This window comes from Medicago truncatula, chromosome 8 (assembly GCF_003473485.1).
Source record: "Medicago truncatula cultivar Jemalong A17 chromosome 8, MtrunA17r5.0-ANR, whole genome shotgun sequence".
NCBI classification, from domain to species: domain Eukaryota; kingdom Viridiplantae; phylum Streptophyta; class Magnoliopsida; order Fabales; family Fabaceae; genus Medicago; species Medicago truncatula.
The window spans coordinates 30,093,886-30,113,985 of NC_053049.1; the positions used below are offsets into that span (position 1 = coordinate 30,093,886).

Here is a 20,100-nt window from a genome sequence, read left to right on the forward strand (position 1 = left end):
ATTTGGGAGGCTCAAAAGGCATGCTGTCAATGAAAATCCAAACTAAGCAAATGCTAAAGAGCATTTTTCCATTAAATAAATTGTTTGTATATATGTCTTTCTTCTATTGGATTAAATCTCTTCTTTTTTTCTTATACGTTGACAAAATAATACAATAAAGCATAGTCATAAGAAAGTATAATGTACTAGAGTCAATTTCACTATGTCTAATTGAATCTTGACAACAGATGTTGCAGGGGAAAAACTATATAACTGATAGTATAAATTTGTTTCATTTTTTTCTACTTAAATTGGATGTAACAGCTGCAGGGCAATTGACACATGTTCTTAATTGTAACAGATGCAGGATGAAAATTGATAGCTTATGAAGTACATAACTGAAGCACTATTTTTCTTATATGCAAAGAATTGAAAAAGTTCATAAGGGAAGAATAATATTCCAAATCTCATAATTATGAGAATTTAACTCATATGCATGAACTCAAAATTGATAGCATATGAAGTAACAAATAGAAAGCATATCAAAGACTACTCATACCAAAGATAATGATAGTATTTCCTTAATACCCAACTTCGTAGCAGAAAGTACACAAGGCAAATAATAAGAGTACATCTCACAATTTGTTGATTACTTTATCATCAAATCACTAAAGTGGTAAAAAGTACACACAACCAAAAGAGTACATTTCTCAACTCAGAATAGAACCACTCTATAATGCTTTGAAAACAAAAATATGAAGCCGCATAATTAATATTACTAATTCTTCCAGAAATACTGCTTAAATTGATAAGATGGACCATTTTCTCCAATGCTTGCAGATGGAGGCATTTTTGTTCTCAGCACCAACATTGGAGGCGCACAAAGATAGACAACCCTATTGTTAGCTGCTCCCGTGACACCTAATTTGATCTTTGCTCCTTCAATCAACTTACGCGCGCTGCACAATGCTTGCCATTCACCAGAAAAAACACATGACAACTGTTCATGACAAAAATCCGTAAACAACTTCCAAGTATAGCCCAGGCAATCAATGACAGTTGATTCAGTTTTCCCAGCCCGAAATGCAGATTGACAAAAGCCAAGCCAATTCAAATTCTGCATATAGACAAATAACATAATAAATTAAAGATCATGAGATTAATGACCAACAATCAAACTGCAAGAAACAATCATACAACTCACCAACATTCCAAAAGTAACGTCAGAAGAGGTTAACTCCTAATCAATTGTGTTATAAAAGGTAGTGGGAAGTAAAAGGGCAGAAGAACCATATGGTATGAAGGAATTTACGTACGCATGAGCACTATGGTTCTGCAACAACATTCTTTGTGGAGGAGTGCTTTGAGGATACACCAACTCATCTCCATGTATATTCCTAACTTCAAACAGAAAAAGGTGTCGATTTTCAAAAATGACAGTGATCCAAGTACCAGCCAAAAGCCCATTAAAATTCTTTAAAAATGTCCAACCGTCAGTAAAATAGACTTTCTCGTTCCTCTTTTTGACAGCCACCTCAAACTCATTCTTGTTTGTATCAACTCAGTATCTTATACATCAAATGGAGCCTCCATTATAACAACCAACCAAGTCTCCAACAAAACATGAAAGCAATGCTATAATTTCTTGAGGATCAAAGATGTGTTTGCATTAAAAGTGTGTTCACATAAAAGTGGGTTTATATTACGTGTTTAAAAGCTTAAACCAAACATTATCCATGATGTATTCGAAAACACAAACATGACTCATATAACAAACATTGTCACATATTGAAGGGAAAAAAAGATTAATGGTATAACCACTCAGAGCACATGTCATACTCCATGTGAAACGTTCTCAAATTAATTAAGTCCCTTATAACAGCTCTGTCAATCTCTAGACCAGCATTACCCTGAAATGATAATAGGTGATGAAAAGTGCACATATAAGATGACTATTTGGAATATTTATAACAGAAACAATCTGAACTTGAACATAAATTTGCGGGAACAAAGTCTAGGTGCAATATTCAGCACTGAGTTTATTCAAAGCGGTTGCAGCACAAACATTATAGCAGAAACAAATTCAAGTGCTAACCATACCTTTCAGAGAAGAAACTACATAGTCTTTGGGATACATGGTAAAGTTTTCTAAGTGTGCCATGTTTAGCTATAGTAGGAATGATTTGATCGTTTGATAAGGAAAGTTTTTTAGCGTGCCATCATTTGACCGTTTAGCTAGTCTTTGGCATACATGGTAAAGTTTTCTAAGTGTATGGTAAAGTTTTCTAAGCGTGATATGGTTTATGATTCTACCTCTCAAGAATATGCTACTCACTTTAAATAGAAAGAAGAATTACTAGTGCTTTATTAGTAGAGAAGAGATGATGATGAGATGCATTCTTGAGCCAAATGAATGAATAAATGTAGCAAGCATGATTATACCTATGCTATGCCTATTTAACGTGTGCTCTATTCTCTATATTGTTTTGTTTCTTAATAATGATGAAGTATTTTGGCGCCCATGGCATGACAGTATATGGAATATTCTCTATGGTTTTGTTTGTTTCTCAATGTGTGCTAATGAATTTTTTGTTGATTTGAAGCTTGGCCATGTTGGAAATTCTAGCGCTGAATCAGGGCTTACAAAGTCCAAAGATGTTGGTGGATTTACCAAAATAACATCTTCATCATCTTCAACTTCAGGGTCATCTAAGAAAGCTAGAGCTATTAACAATGGAACTCAGATAGTTTCAAGTCTTGCGGATGGTTGTCAAGCTGATCTTAGTAACTATAGAGGATATCATATGCGCCATAAGGTCTGCAAACTTCATTCAAAGACTTCACAGGTGACACTTGGTGGACATAAGCAAAGGTTCTTTTTTTTTTAGAAGTGTGGGTGTGAGTGTGACTGCAAAACTCACTTCCTCATCAATTCTCTTTTTGTTTTCAAAAGAGTCATCACATATATGTTAGGAAAAAATTGAAAATATGTCAGCCTCAGTTATAATGCCTTCAAAAAAAGAGAGATCATTCTAAGTCAAAGCCAATTATAAGTTACCTTGATTGTCTTTTATAGCTTTTTGTCGACAGCTTCCGGCAGCTATTCAAGTAATGATTCCATTTGATCTGTTTCAAGTTTTCAACATTCAAAAAACAATATAAGTAATACCAAATAGAGAAACTTCAAACATATTATATCCTTCACAATTTAAAGAATAAACAACTGATATTAAAACTAAATAAATACAAATATATGAATTTCATATAACAGACAATTAGAAGGCTTTATGATACATTAATACCTACATTTTTATCAAGATCCTCCCTTAACCATCTTCCATTTGTTGATTTGGTTATGAACCACAATTTAGCAAGAGCCATATTCAAATAGCTTAGTATCAAAGGAGATGTTGCTACAAAATTCACTCTTGCATGATTCTTATAACATCATCCAAAATTGCCACAAGCATGTAATAGTTCCCACTCCCCCACCATTGTTAAATGTTAGGCAATGTATGAATGAAGCGATAATTCAAATTTTTACGACCAAAGAGGCGTTTTTTCCATTTCATAAATTTTGTTATACATCAGAATAGGCTTAAACTCTGCGAGAACTTCCTTAGGCAGGGTATGGTGAAGTAAAAAAATGCAGCAAGCTATCAACATGTTTATCACATTCATTTAATAAAACATATATCCATCAACTGGCCTTTATTCAACAGATAAATAGAAAATAAGAATGTGTTTGAGAATCACAAACAGACACAAAACAGATTTTTTCTCACAAATGTCAATTATTCACAAACACAGACACATGCTTCAAAAATAATAGAAAGTAGCATATGATGTCACATCGGTTTTGTTAAAAATCATGAAGTGGTAAAAAATTCTAACAGATTCATCTCATATATGTCAAAAGAACATGCAAGAAAACCATTATTTAACACATACACACAACCTAAAAATGTGAAAAATCTATAACAACATCAGAATGGTTAAAAATCTCTTATATGCATCTGTTAAACATTAAAAAAATATCGATAATCGAAAGGGAAATAGATAGTACCTTGGAGGACAGAAGAGCAAAACCAAAAGGCTCGGAGATGAAAACGATGAGATGCGGTTCAAGATGAAATCAAACTTTTTCGAAACGGATTAGTGTTTTTGAATCGGATGGTTTCTGTAATTGAACCTTTAAGACTCAATGGTGAATCAGAAGGCTTAGGGTGAGAATCTGAAATCTTTAATGGTGAAAGAAGGTTAGTGGATCGTTAATCATCATGCTCTGGAATTAGCAGCATATCATAGTTGATTTTTCTCTTCAAAATCCTAATTCAAACCTCACATTATAACAAATGACTATACCAATAACCAAAATATATATTCTACACTCACATCATTGAAATCTAATCTATTCATATTCAAATTAGTTCAAAACACTCAAAATTCAAAAAACTCAACCTCTTCATCATCAGGCTTGCAGGTAGTTTCATCAACTTCCCTTGTATTTTCAAGGTCTTCGGCACCTTCTTCTCTGGAAGCTACGACAACACAGAAATAAAATAATCAAAATCAAAATCAAACAATCAAAACAACAACAGCCATTCAGTGAGAGAGAGAACCTCTTCACCGAGCTCGATAGCTCTTTCAATAGTAGCATCGTGAGCTTTCGACTTAGCATGTTTCTAAAACTTCTTCTGACGAGTTTAGCATGAATTTCAGATCGTTTTTCTTTGTTCTTACTCATCGGAGGACGGAGCGGTTCCTTCATTCTGGTCTTCGTCTCCTTTCTGGTTTTTTCTGCGGTTCCTCTTCCCACCGAAAGCCAATTAGAAGGTTTGGGAAGGTTTCACAATTTGAACAGACAGAATTTGAAAAATCAGAGAACAAAGAGAAGAAGATCGGATGGTGGCAAGGAGAAGGAGGTGAGGGAAAGGACGATAAAGAAGGGGAAAACAGTGTGAGGGAGAAGACACTTAGGTTTGGATTTATGTTGGTGATGATTGTTTCTCTTGTATAGAAGGAAAGGAAGAAAAGAGAAGCTTGCAGCAATTGGTCAACCTCTTGTGCAGTGTGCACCGTCCAATGTGGAGTTATCATCATGACCCCTGAGCATAAACAACGTGATGCAGCAGGTTTGAAATTTCCATTCTCCAACATGGCGAGCAATGTATGGTTACATGCAAGTTTTACAACATAAGGGTATAAACGTAATTTTGTCCCAAAAACTCATTAATTAAATTTTTCCCGCCCGATTAACTGCAGTTGAAAATGATGGATTTTCAAAGGATTAAATTAGGGCAAACTTGCAGGTTTGTGTTCCATTTATAATATTATGATATGATGTCTTTTTTCTTCTTTTGAACTCTTATAACAGCAAACAGGCTTATTGCTAATTAGCCTCTTATCATTTTCAACAGTCAAAGAAAGCAATAAGTCGATCAGCATACTTCGTTCCATCTCAATTAGCATATAGCAACAGAAAAATAGACTCATTGCATATCATTAGTATTCATCTGAGAAAATCAATCGGACAGGATAACAGAAGCGTGGACAGGTCAATTTGGTGGTATCCTAGATTAAGAGTGAGCCACCAAATTCTCTTCTCGAAGAATAAAGGAAACCAAAAAAATAAGCACAACTACTAATAATATCCTTCTGGTTTTGAATAATTAAACCAAACTCAGAAATAGGAAGACTACCTTAAATGACAGCATCTGTTAAGATTTTGAAATCAATCTCAAACTCCACATTTTGCAAATTATGATCCTGAGCCCACTTGAGTGCATACATTAATTTCAAAGCTTCTCCCTCTTGAACCATTATCAAAGGACGGTACCAACCACAAAACACAGTGAAAACAGCACCTGTATCATCCCTAAGAACTGCAACATAGCTGGAAATGCCAAGGTTCTCATGAAAACCCGTGTCAATTTACAATTCAAATTCCCCAACGCTGGTTTCATCCACTTAACATCCCCGGGCCACTACCTGAGGTGAACCAGCCTTGCTGTGTTCAAAAGTGCTCTATTCCATGCTTTCCAAACTCCTTGTGCACGAGACACTACCTCTTCCAACAGAGTCCTTCACACCCTTCCACACCATGTTATTGTGAGTGGCACAAATACTCCATATAAGCATTTCAAACTACCTGGAATGGTCATCTGGAAGGATGGCAAGGACAGGAAAAATGACCTCCCTAACTGAGTTATACTGAAGCAGCAAGGCCGAATGAATAGTAGGGTCCCATAACCCCACCTTATGCCAGAATTATACCACGAAGGAACGCATAGACAGCACATGGAACGAGGAAGTATAAATTGTTAAACCATTTTTTGACTAGTACATAATTCAAGGCAAGATTTAAAAACAGAACATTTGTTACATTTCACATATATACCAGAACTTATTTTTGCAACAAATATGGATTTTCGGAGCGATTTTGCACGCATAACTTTCACAAATTCAAAGGACGCAAAATTGATTTTCAAAACAGTCCCAGCATAATTTAAAGAACTCTGATTATCGCCTGAGTAATAACTTATGGACCTTTTGGATAGTGAGCCATTTCATAAAAAATGGATTATTCACTCACTCCTAATCCATGAGCAACATCCGAGAGATTTGGAACATATCCATGTGATCTCAACAACATTGTCAATCCCTTCAATACCCTATATATACTTTCTGTCTCTGAATGTCTCTCATCCAAGGAATAAAATTCCACCACACTATCATTACACTCAATAACACTACATCCTGGCAATTTCCTAAACCCAGTATCTCTCATTGCAATCTTCAATCTGGCAACATCTTCCGATCTTCCCAGATCCTTATATATGTTCGAAACCATCACGAAATTTGCAGGGTTGTTTGGTTCGAGTTCAATAAGTCTCTGTAGAGCCAATTCAGCTATCTCAACGTTCTTGTATAACCTACATGCCCCAAGTAATGCAGCCCAAATAACCGCATCAGGTTCTATTGGCATCTTTCTTATAAAATTCAAAGCTTGATCTAAAAGACCAGCTCTTCCCAACAAATCAACCATACACCCATAATGCTCGATTTGAGGCACTATTGAATAATGATCAACCATTGATTTGAAATACAAAAAACCATCTTTAACCAAACCCATATGAGTACAGGCAGATAATATCCCAACAAAAGTAACCCCATCAGGTTCTTCACCTTCACTCTTCATCCTATCAAACATACCCAACGCATCAGGTGCATGTCCATGTATAGCTAATCCATTAATAATAGTGTTCCAACTAATTATATCCTTTCTATCCAAACAATTAAACACGACAACCGCATTTTCAATAACACCACATTTTGCATACATATCAATCAACACATTCCCAACGAACAAGTTTCCTTTATACCCAATACTCTCTGCATACACATGCACCCACTTCCCCATATCAAGTGCTCCCAATCTTGAACAAGCAGACAACACCGCAACAAGCGTGAAATCATTAGGAATCACATGACCCTCAACCAGCATCCGTTTAAACGACTCCAACGTCTCAGAAAAAAGACCATTCTTAACATAACCACCAATTAGTCCATTCCAAGAAAACACATTCCTTTCAGGCATTTCATCAAACACCTTCTCAAACATTTCAACTTCCCCATTAACAGCATAACCATTCAACATAGCATTCCACGACATGGTATCACGATTTGGCATCTTATCAAACAACTCCCTCGCAGCAGCCATATTCTTTGATTCAATATAACCCGAAATTAAAACACTCCACATTACAACATCACGCTCGGGCGCTAAATCAAAAAGCCTTCTCCCAGAAACCACATCGCCACACAAAATATAACCGTTTATAATAGCTGTCCAAACAACCACATTCCTCTCATGCATTTCACCAAACACTTTATAAGCATCTTCAACACACCCCTTCTTAGAATACATATCAATCAACGAAGTCGCCACAAACGAATTCGACTTAAACCCATGTTTCGTTGCACAACAATGCACCTCTTCACCTTCCCTCACACCTTCCAACTTCCCACACGACTTAATTATCATCGGAAAAGTAAAACAATTTGGCATCCCCGCGATGCGGTTAAGTTCCCCGAACAAAACAACCGTGTCGCGGTGATGCCCATTTTGCAGATACCCTCTAAACATTGCATTCCACGTGGCAGTATTTGGTTGGGGAATTTTATCAAACAGTTTACGTGCATGGTGTATTCGTTTGAAACGTGAACACGTTGTGATGAAATTTGGTGCAACGAAATCGTTGTGTTCAAGTCCATGTGTTACTATTTGGGCTTGAATCTGGTGCAGTCGTTCGTAGTTTTTACATGAACGTAATAGAGTGATGAATTTTTCTTCTACGATTCTTTGAACTGGGTTTAACACAACCATTAGGGAGCATTTGTGGCCGTTGATTATGGTTTAAGAATAGATCATTGGTGTGTATAGTTCGACGTGAACCGGTTTTTTCATGAACCGGTTTTCAAGTTTTTCATCACTTCTTATTTCTTAATCACATGGATTAGCATCTGAGGTTTAAATTGATTAATTGATTAGTGTTTCAGCAAAGAAAGAGTATGTGTGTTAAGAAATAAGAAGTTATTGTTCAATGGTATGAATGAGAAAGCAAATTTTAATTTGAGTTGTGAAGGTACTGATGTTGATATAATTATACAAATCAAAGCTCTTGTCGCATCATAATGTATTATTGGTTATTTCTTGAATGTTCTTTGATTTGATCTTGTTTAGAATTTTGAATTGAATTTTAATTAGAATAATGCTATTCATCCACCACTTTCATTCGCGCCCTGCAGCTATTTTAAAAATGCCCTAATTAATTAATGCAAGTGTAAAATTATGATGCAGCGTGACTTATGACTTAAGTCACGCACACGTAAAAACGGTTTTTTTACACTTGCGTGACTTAAATCACGCTGAAATTAATAGGCTGGTTTCAAAATTTCAAATGTGGAATTAGCATTCTGTTAATGTTGGAACTTGGAAGCAGCCAAGCAAGGCACATATGGGAGCCAAAGTGAAGTGAGGGAGAATAATATCTGTATACATCCTCCGGTCATTAATATAAGCAAAAAAAATTATATTTTAGGTTCATTCATTTAATGATATATGTGGTCTATAATAAAGACTATGTGCATCATTAAATGAATGAATCTAAAATGTAGATTTTTGTTTATAATAGTGACCGGAGGGTGTACGTAGTAAGTACCATTCAAATACTGACATGATAACCAATAATACATTTTTTTTTTTACTTTTTACCTTCATTTTAATTTTTGTCTTTTTAATATTAGTGGATGCATTTAATATATCACAACTTTTTATGAGGGCATATTTACTAAAACAATAAAAAAATAACAGCAATTAATAACCTCATTTTTTTTTTGAAGGAAGAATTAATAACCTCGTTGGTTTTGATGTCTCTTCTCTTATACTACCTTCTTTCTTTTTTAATAGTTACATTTTGACATTTTACATAAACCAATATAGTCAATGATTGTTACTACTTTTTATGCAATAAGTTGTACTGTTACTATAATGACTTTATTTATTTAATATCTCATTTCATATATTTCTCTCTCCGCAATAAATAACTAAGGATAATAAAATAACATTTAATGTTGTATTGAACTTTGAAAGTGACAGTTAAATAGGAACAAAAAATTTCTTCAAAAGAGACACTTAAAAAGGAACGGAGAGAGTAATAAGGATCTGATGGAGTATTATTTGGATTTCTCATTGTCTTAATTTGACAAGGAATGTTTGTATAAACAAGGTAAAACTAATAAATTTAAGAAGATGTGTCAAAATTTTGAATTTCGCTGCCGCCGTTTCTTCAATGATCATATAGTATGTTTGTTTCTGTGGTACAACAAACTTAAACCACGTTTTGGCTAAAGCTCCAAATTGGAGCTTCTACTTTTTCACGTTTTTTATGCATTGGGAAATGTGAATAGTGCATTGGGAAGTGGTTTCTAGCTTCCAAAAGCCTTCCCAAACACACACATAGTAACCTTAAGGCGACTTTCAATTGTCATTCTTTGGCTCTCTTAAGAATTTCCATCATATTTTCTTTGTGAGTGTTTGTTATATCTCAAATGGTAAGATTTATCGTCTTATCTGGATTCTAATTGTAATTTGGTCGTATTGTTTTGCATCCTCTTATACCATTCAATTTGATTTTAGGGTTAATTAAGTTTTTGGTCCCTATAAATATTTACAGTTTTGTTTTTAGTCCCTATAAAAATAAATCACACTTTTTAGTCCCTACAAAATTTTTTGTTAGTGTTTTTAGTCCCTGTTAAATTAAAATTTGTTTAATTATGCTTAAAATTTTAAATTTTTTAATGATTTTTTACATACTTGTTTAAAACATTATAAAAGGTTCCGCCACAATCAATTAACTCAAAATTTTATTTTTAGATCGAAATTTTCGTTAGTTTTATCTTGAATTTTTGGCGTTTTAAAAAAATTATATTTAATTCATTACATGTTAAAAAAATCTAATTTTTTATAAAAGAGATTATTATAATGTTTTTTACATGTCTGTTAAAAATCATTTAAAAATATAAAAGTTTAAGTATAATTAAACAAATTTCAATTTAACAGGGACCAACACATACTTTTAGTCCTTAATTGTGCTTAAACTTTTAAATTTGTAACATATTTTTCACATACTTACTTAGAATATTATACAAAGTTCCTCCGCAAAAAAGTAACTTAAAATTTTATTATTAGGTCCAAATTTTCATTAATATAATCTTGAAAATTTGGCTTTTAGAAAAATTCATATTTAATTCATTATATGTTAAAAAACTAAAAAAAAATTACAAAAGAGTGTCTTACGATGTTATGAACATGTAAAAAATCTTTCAAAAATTTAGAAGTTTAAGCATAATTAAGCAAATTTTAATTTAACAGGGACTAAAAACACTAACAGAAAATTTTGTAGGGACTAAAAAGTGTGATTTATTTTTATAGGGACTAAAAACAAAACTACGGATATTTATAGGGACCAACAACTTAATTAACCCTTGATTTTATTACACTTGGTCGTATGTTGATTTGAAGCTATTGTCAAAGTTTGTGTGATTCATTCATTAATTTGGTTCAATGTGTTGATCTTTGCAATTTGTTGTTATTTTTCTTGGGATCACATTTTCCTCTATCTCAGCGTGATTGTGGTATTGAATTGAAGTAAAGGGACAAAGTGACAACATGAGCCCAATTGATGATAAGACGATGATGGCAGATATGAATGCAAAAACTGAAGAGAGTGATCTTGGAATTTCCATGAGCACCAATCCTTTTTACTATGTCAACTAGTAATGAATATTGTAAGTTGAAATTGTCAAGGATTAGTTAACATGCGTGCAACTCCTAGTTTAAAATACAACGTTTGTATCTATAACCCAGTTGTACTATTCCTAAGTGAGACTTTATCGACCGGTTTTCATCTCAAGTATATAAAGTATAAAAAATAAAGAAAAATCAAATATAATCATCAAAAGAAAATATTAAAAGTAAAATAGCAACATAAGAAATCACAATAAAGATATATATTTGAACATGGTAATAGAAATCTGTGATATATATATTTCTTCTTTTCTCTTGATTGGCTTCCATGTCTAAAATAAAGATTCGGTCAAAAAGAAAGAATATATAAACACCAAAAGAAAAATTTAAAAGAGAATATGAATAATAAAATAGCAACAAAAGAAATCACAATAAAGAGTAACATAAGAATAAGAAATGTTAAACAAACAATAAAACAATAAAAATAAACAAATAAAGGAAAAGAGAATGGGTTGAAATGATTTTTTATGGGAGGAAGATGTAGATGAAAATAATGAAAAACAAATTATCTATGTATAGGAAAAAAAATCATGACATGGTCAATTTTGATTGGCTCATGAAAAAGAAATTAGTCATGATCCATTTTGATTGGCTGATAAAAAAATAAATGATGCAGGATCCATTTTAATTGGTTGATAGAAAAGCATTAAATGACATGAAAAATGTGAATATGACACGTGTACTATTGCTTATAGATGTAGGCTTTTGTATTATATAAAGATTCTCAATTAATATCAATATGACAAATGCATGTATTGTCAAAAAAAAAATCACAAATACATTATTTATTTTTACAAATTTACCATTTTTATTTAGTTGTATGCATATTAAAAGGGAATATAACATATCAATAGGTCTAGATACATGCAGATTTATAAACAGATTTCACATATTAAAATTGCATGCATCAACACACACACGTACACGCGCGCACACACTAATGTTCAGACGGACAAGGTCCACTCTTTTTATTGCGCAAATGCATATAAATTAGGAAAAGTAGTTATTATATAGTTTTGATTTATATTAAAATTATTTTTATTTGTATTAAAGCATAATTATAGATATGTACTCACCCAATTTACCTTTTCTTTTGTAGCTAGCTCCTGCTAGTGCACTATTTATACTGTTGTTAGACTTGTTTTCGAATACATTTTGATGATTTAAAAATAAAACCAATACACACATAACAAGTTCCTACAAGAATTTTAAAACCTTGGACACACAATATAGCGACAGTAGGTGAAGCGTCGCATACATGATCGTAAAAGTCAATGCTTGATCAGCTCGAATGTCATTACATTACAGGACTTGCCTTTAAGCTATATAAATAATTAATACATAGAAAAGCTTAATTCCACTTAGGACCTTATAATTAAGCTTACAGTACACTATTAGCGTCTTCAAAATAGGGAAACTACAAAACATAGAGCCAAATATATATATTGATAATACCATCCACCTTTAATAAGGTTTTCATCAAAAGCATCCAAGATGGCAGGTATACAATGGTTCCAGGGTAAGGTCAAGTTCATTCCTCCCCATTTCTGGTGCTTCCTCACGGTAATTGCCACTGCAAATATATTTTTTTTACTATGATCAGTAACTACTAATGAAGGACAAGAATTGAAGTGGTAAATGTGACATAATTTAATTAATAATGCATAGGTTATAGAAATGTTACCCACCCCATGTTCAAAGTTGGAAGTTGCTGCTGTAGTAAGTAATTTGGATTAACTCCATGATGGTTTGGGTGCTCCCATTGTGCCTGCTGCTGAGCTGCAATCTTTTCCTTCTCCTTGATCTATAATTATTTTTGAAAATGTGTCATGGAAAACAATAAAGAATCTTAGCCTTGATTAATTATTCATATCATAAACGATTATTACTTTTGCATATAGCAAAACCCACCACACTTTGAGTTCCATATTAATGCTTGAGTAACAAAGGAAGGGAAATCAATCCCATAGTATTAGTAGGGAAACCCTAATATGATCCAGATCCAAAATGGTGGACCTGAATGGACTACATGCATGCTATAGTTTAATTTATCTAAAATATAAAATGTTTTGATCGGGACATATCATATGGATTTGATCCAAAGGTGAATCTTACTATTTTCAACAGTTTTTTATTAAATATTTTATGTGTTCTCCATTTTTCATTATTATAAAATAAATTTTTACTAAAATTCATAAAAGACCAATCTTGAACCATTTTTTTTATGGTTTATATTAAATAAACCCTATTTTGACCTTTTAGGTAAATATCTACCGGTCCATATTTAGACTCCCTTTTAAGGAGGGGGAAGCTCCCATATATATCACATTTACTTATTTGCGAGTCTTCATCAAACAACCTAATTAAAAATTAGGCAAAATTACACATTTCGTCCTTTAACTTATAACATTTTCGTCCTGATGTTATAAAATGACAACATAGTTATCCTTTTTTATGAAAAAAATAAATCTAAAACTCCAAAAAAAATTCATCAAACTCATAGACAAACACAAATTTTCATCATACAAGTCTAGAAAATCAAATTTCATTGAAAAACTCTCGGAAAAATTGATAAGATATTGTCATTTTATAACATAAAGGACTAAATCGGGACAAGAAAAATATAAAGGATGAAAGTGTTAACTAAAATTAAGTTAAAGGACGAATTGTGTAATTTTGCCTTAAAATTATTGGATGGATGAATGAAATAGTTAAGCTAACATAGAACCCTCACTAAGTCATATACATTAAAAATATCACCATTTTATAATTTTAAGCATAATTAATTAACAAGGAAAACATACATATAATTTGCAAGAATCATCAAATCAAAGTAGTTTTACATTGCTATATAAAACAATATATATCACTACCATTGTACCAAAAAATGATCATATCCAGATCAAGCAACATTAACCAATGGTAAATTAAAGAATACCTATTGCACAAAAGAAAATAAAAAGAAATAATTAAGGCTGATTAAATCACCTTTTTAGCAAGCATGTTATTCTGCTCCTGAATCACTTTCTCCTACACCAAAGGAGAGCACATGTCAGTTTCATTATCTATAATCAAGTTATAGTATGTCATAAACCTAGGCTACACAAAGATTTGAGCCTGTACCTTCTTCTGAAGCTCTGAAATGGACTCGTACATGACTTGGTTCTGGTTAAATCAAAGTAAAAATACATACTTCAATATGAATCAGCAACAAAGAATAACTATAGTTTATTATAAAGAATGTAACTGATCAAGTATAGAAGTTATATTAGATATATTTACTCTGCGTGTACGAATGAGTTTGAGAGCAGTATCTAACTGCTGTTCCAAACTCTGAAGCTCTTTGAGGCTCATTGATCCCAAATCTTCTCCCATGTAGTGCCTAATTAGGGTTTAGTGTCATAATAATTCAGTGTGACTAATGAATGTTGAAAGTTTAATAAAGTACATAATGATGATAAATAATATACCTATAGTTTCTTTGCAAAAGATCAATCTTTGCCTTCAGTCGCGTATACTCAATAGTCCAGTTTCCCTGCATTCGCGGTTGAGATTATTTTGTGAGCCTTGATATTGGTAATGCCGATGTTGACTTCTAAAACTTTTGTCTTAACGACACAATTGCAGTTGCGGACCACAATTTAAAATTATATCGTCATTATTATTTTGGTTTTCGATTAATAATAGGTTTAACATCTTAAACATGACTGATCTGAATGGCAAACCTGTGACTCAGAATCATTTGCAACTAGCTGTCTCTCTGCATAGGAGTACCTTTCATAGCGCTCCAATATCTTCTCCATGCTGTTTAGAGATTATTACAAAAAAAAAAAAAGAATTAATCCTATTATGTATTTAATTAGGTCATCAATCACTTACAATATGACAACCTTATTTCAAAGTCTTATCAATCACGCCAATGATAAATCATGACAAGCTAGAGCATGTTATATATAATAATTAAGTTAACAATTGGTAATATAAATATATAGTGTGATGTGTACTATTAAACAGAAAAGGTACAATTAATTATATTTATAGGGGTACAAGGGGCCAAAATATAATGCAATTACAAACCAAGCAAGAAACTAGAGAGCATTGAGGTCTTTACTCCAAAGACCCTCCAAACAAACACTTCAAAGGTCTTTAATAAAGCTATGCTAACTTATAATATAGACAAGCACTTCAGAAAAATTCAATAGCAATGTGAGGATTTATTGCTAAATTACCATGCCAATTTATAAAGAGAAAAATAACTTAGACAACAAGAAGAAAATATCCATGTTTAATTCAATCATTGTATGGAAATGATCAAATATATACAAACTTACAATGTTTTTCTCAACTCATTGTAAAATTGAGGGTGTGTCTAATATGAACATCTAAAAAATGGTCTAAAGTTGGACCTTAATCATTTTTAGCAACAAGTAAGTTTTATAATAATAAAAATTGTGAATAAAAAAAAATTCTTTTATTGAAACTCATAAAAAAATAGGAGGATCCACGGCTGGACCGGGTTCATATTAAATAACCCCTAAAATTGAATATAAAAATCCACCAAAAAAATGACAATGGAGTTTCCAAGTTAATTTTTTCATTTTAATTAGCATATAATTAAAACATCCACATTATACTCTATAAAAAAAAAACATCCACATCATATGGTATAAATACTTAAAAGAAAAACACTTTATCTTAAATAGAAATGAGAACATTGTTGTACCAAAAAAAAAAAAATTAGAACATTGTTCACAATTGAAGTTTTTTTTTTTTTTTTTTTTTGAGAGAAAATTCACAATTGAAGTTGAAAACTCAATTTAACAAACATTGTTCAATATCAATAATATCAGAATAAATGTACTCATGGATGGAATTTAATTGTCGTTATGTTTAAGCAAAAAATTCAGTGTATTATGTAATAACAGAACTTTTGCTAATGTATTTTTTATTTTATTTCATAATGTAATTTTTTCTGATTCTTTTATAACAAAAAATTTGGTACACAAAATCAGTACAGAATTTCTGAACCGTCCAATCGAACTGAAAGAAAAACTAGAAGTTAATTTGTTTAATTCATTGACACGAAGCACCTAAAAGTTGAGGCCAGGCAAGAATATAAGTCCTGTTTATTTTTAACAGAAAAGCATGCAATGCAACATTCTTGCTTCCATTGAATGGACTTAAGCTTCAAAGTGAACTCAACACCTGGTTTGTTTAAATACGTGTTGATTACAGCCAATACTATAGGGAGAAAATCATCAACTTTTCAGAAGACTTGTTTTATTAAAAAAAAAGTACAACAACAAATTTAAAAGTAAAGTCTGCAAATGATGCTTCTATATAGGTTCTGCATTGATAAGACTGGAGATCCAAAATGAAGTTGTGACAAGTAATAACCAAATACTGTCACTCTTACTGACTTTGTCATTTCAAGAAGATTAAGCACCTCATCAAGGTATATATTTAACCAAATTTAATTAAACAATTATTATTTATATGTGAAGAAAATCAAACTAGGGTTTACTACAGGACCATGTATGCTTTTTTTTTTTATGATAAATGTCTATCTAAGTAATAATTTTCTACCAAGTATGGATATTTTTTTTATTTTTTTTTTATGATAAATGGTTTGCGACAAAAATATTTAATAAATTAAAAACAAATCTAGAATTGAAAGGATGGTTTCATGTTTTTTTTATTATTAAAAATTTAAGTTTCTTTTTTTTTTCCTTATCAAGAGAAAAAAATGATGACTGAAGTATGTAAAGAATAAACTTAAATAACTATGGAAATGCAATAAATCCAATGAAAAAAAGGACTTGTTTTAGAGAAGTATGACATAAGAACATTCATTATCCATAAAACTCTGCTCTATAATATTTTTTTTATTTAATTTTATTTTGACAAAACCATATAGTAGCAGGTCTGCAGTGTTTGACCTAACAACAAATCAGATTTGGAAGAAATACAAAGAAGAAAGCATATATTTTTCTTTAGCTTTGCACCCAAACAAAAGAAACCCTTCTCAAGTGATGAGAAAGGAAAAAACAAGGTTGTGAAATTTGAAAGAAAAAAAGAAAAGATAAACACAGGCTTAAAAAATCCTTGACTCAATGAAAAAAAAAAAAAAAGTTAGATAAATATATAGATCAACTAATTCTCTTTATTTGAGTAAAAAAGCCTAATCCACTTTACACAAAAAAAAAATATATGAATTCTTTTGAGAGAAGTATATATGAACAATACAAGAACATTTATTGTCCTTAAAAATAAAAATGCGTTCTGTCCTTTCTCTCTACGTTATTTTTTCTTATTTTTTGAAAGAAAAAAAAATCACATACTTTTAGGTTTGTACTGTTTGATATAAACAAAAAACAAAGGAAAAAAAACAAAGAAAGAAAGCATATGTTCTCCTTTAGCTTTGCACCCAAAACATATACAAACCCTTCTCAAGTGAGAACAAGAAGGAAAAATAAAAAGGTATAAATATTGGAAAGAATAAAAAAATAAACATAGGCTTAGAAAATCCTTGACTCAAAAAAAATAAAAAATTGTTGTATGCATACATAGATCAACTAATGATTACATGAAGAAACAAATTTATGTTGTATTTGAAAGAGAGATTTATATAGTATACACAAAAAGTATATATTAAAAATAGTGTAATGAAAAGATCTATATATTTTTTTAGATCTATATATCAATGAGTAATAATATATAAATAAAGTGCAATATTTAGTAGTATAGTATATAGTATATTAATTTTTTTTGGATAATATATAATATATATATATATGATAAAATAAATAAAAAAATATTTACCAAGAATCAGTTGCATATTCAAAGAGCTTTCCTTTGTGGGAGAAGACAATCAAAGCAACTTCAGCATCACAAAGAACAGAGATCTCATGAGCTTTCTTGAGAAGTCCAGCTCTCCTTTTAGAGAAAGTAACCTGACGATTGATCTTGTTTTCTATCCTCTTCAACTGAACCCTACCCCTTCCCATGTTAAGTGATGTTTGTTTTAGGAAATTGTTTTTTCTTTAATTATATTATTATACCTAAATTACTTCTTCTAGCTATATCTTTTTTTCCCAAGAAAAACCCAAACAAGTAAAAGGGAACAAACCCCAGAAATATGCTTAAAAGCCTTTCTATTATAGCTTAGAGAATGTTAATTTATGGGTCTTTCTTCTTCTGGACAAGTTTTTTGAAGAGAGACCACATCTGTGAGTGTGAGTGTTCTACTACTATCATTCATTTTATTATATTATAAAAATTTGAAGATTGGGGTTTGGGGACAAGTGGTTTCTGGTTTTGGAAATTAAAAACCAGAGTTGTTTTTGATAATGTTGTGTTGTCGACAAACTATTGGTTGGTCAGTTACCAAGTTGCTGTCCTTTGGTTATTAACAACCACACAACAATCATATCTCTTATTTTGCTTTTTCACTTTCCTTTTCTTCAAATGTTAAGGACATAATCATTTTTGGTGAAAACTCTATTACTATTTCTTTGATATTGCCACTCAAGTGTATATTGGACCAATAAAAGATATATACGGGTATCTAGTTTAGCATTTCTCTAAAGTATTATATTTATATTGTCTTAGTAAATAACGACTTTACTCGCTCGCATGGCTGTTGAATCAATATTTGTACCGTAGAATACATAATATATGTAGGGATTGAGGTTCGAACTCTAAACACGTCGTATTTCTTCACATTTAAAATGTGAGGCTCCAACCACTAGACTGCATATATAATAAAAAAAAAATACTGGAATCTTGAATTTTGTGACAATTTGGTGAGAAAAAGAGATTGAAGAATAACTCAAAACAGCAATTGTTCTTGTTTGTTTTTAATTTTTCTAATTAGATTTTATTTTTGTCTCAACCATTTGGTTTTTGAGGTAAAAGTTTCTTACTATCTTGAGTTTGATATGAAGGTTCTTATCAACTGTACATAGTTATTAATCTTAAATGGTTAATGAACTTCAATTAAATACAAATTATTAGGAAGATTGTGAGCTTAATTTTGACTAGAACAATCATTGATCATATTACTAAGAACTCACTCGCGCTACAAGACGTACCACACTATTATGGAAGGTTCAATTTGATTAATAGAATTAATTTAAATTTTAGTAAAATACATTTGAATTTTATTTACTCACAGGATAAGGTAAATAGAGTTTGCGAGTTATTTACTCACAGGATAAGGTAAATAAAGTGTGCTAGAGAGAGCAAGAAAATGTTATTTAAAGTGAGCTAGTCTACTTATACTTATGAATTACTCTCTGCCCCTTTTTATAAGCACTTTCAGAACTTTTCATAAATATTTTAAAATAAATTGGTATTCTAATTAATTAATATGTATATTTTATATATCCATAGATATTACTAAATTATCCTTTGTGTAGATGTGTTTTATTTTAAATATAAATTTGTAGAATTACATATAACAAATATTATAAAAAATATATATAATAAATATCTCCAATAATTTGGAAATGTGCATATACACTAATAGACATAATTTTATTTGAATAAAGAAGCTTATAATTAAATACAGAGTGGGTAAATCTTTTCAAATTCAATTATGCTCTTACTACCTTTTTCTAACACCAAATTTATTAGAAAGAATAGGGAAAAGTAAAAAGAATGTTTAATCCACAAATGTTGCAAACCGGAGGATATTGATCATATTTTTCTATCTTGCGATTTTTTGGGGAAATTTGACATGATATTCT

The 20,100-nt window shown here is 31.3% G+C and overlaps 2 protein-coding genes across 7 annotated transcripts; both read right to left on the minus strand.

Annotated features, from left to right (window-relative positions):
- Positions 1-576: 576 nt before the first annotated feature.
- On the minus strand, positions 577-8,680 carry LOC25501384 (pentatricopeptide repeat-containing protein At1g08070, chloroplastic). Of its 6 annotated transcripts, none has more exons than XM_039828864.1 (7): positions 5,682-8,680; positions 4,602-5,087; positions 4,441-4,520; positions 4,046-4,220; positions 3,038-3,105; positions 1,184-1,889; positions 577-1,096 (listed from the first exon to the last, which is right to left on the minus strand). In XM_039828864.1, the coding sequence occupies exon 1, from the start codon at positions 8,366-8,368 to the stop codon at positions 6,563-6,565; it is 1,806 nt and encodes a 601-aa protein (XP_039684798.1). In that variant the 5' UTR covers positions 8,369-8,680; the 3' UTR covers positions 577-1,096; positions 1,184-1,889; positions 3,038-3,105; positions 4,046-4,220; positions 4,441-4,520; positions 4,602-5,087; positions 5,682-6,562. The 6 variants fall into 6 exon arrangements, with proteins under 6 accessions (XP_039684798.1, XP_039684795.1, XP_024628531.1 ...); XM_039828861.1 differs by having other exon boundaries at positions 4,046-4,308; XM_024772763.2 differs by lacking the exon at positions 4,602-5,087.
- A 3,935-nt stretch (positions 8,681-12,615) lies between these two features.
- Positions 12,616-18,601, minus strand: LOC11418521 (truncated transcription factor CAULIFLOWER A). Its single transcript, XM_003628694.3, has 8 exons — positions 18,173-18,601; positions 15,076-15,154; positions 14,821-14,885; positions 14,633-14,732; positions 14,474-14,515; positions 14,339-14,380; positions 13,039-13,154; positions 12,616-12,923 (listed from the first exon to the last, which is right to left on the minus strand). The coding sequence occupies exons 1-8, from the start codon at positions 18,355-18,357 to the stop codon at positions 12,830-12,832; spliced, it is 723 nt and encodes a 240-aa protein (XP_003628742.1). The 5' UTR covers positions 18,358-18,601; the 3' UTR covers positions 12,616-12,829.
- Positions 18,602-20,100: the final 1,499 nt, after the last annotated feature.

Excerpts from the sequence above, each read along its gene's own strand:
- LOC11418521 (XM_003628694.3), bottom strand. The coding sequence starts at position 18,357 with ATGGGAAGGGGTAGGGTTCAGTTGAAGAGGATAGAAAACAAGATCAAT. Across the intron at positions 15,155-18,172 it reads GAATATGCAACTGATTCTTG|CATGGAGAAGATATTGGAGC; the intron begins GTAAATATTTTT and ends ATCTCTAAACAG. Across the intron at positions 13,155-14,338 it reads ATAACATGCTTGCTAAAAAG|ATCAAGGAGAAGGAAAAGAT; the intron begins GTGATTTAATCA and ends AAATAATTATAG.
- LOC25501384 (XM_024772763.2), bottom strand. The coding sequence starts at position 8,368 with ATGGTTGTGTTAAACCCAGTTCAAAGAATCGTAGAAGAAAAATTCATC.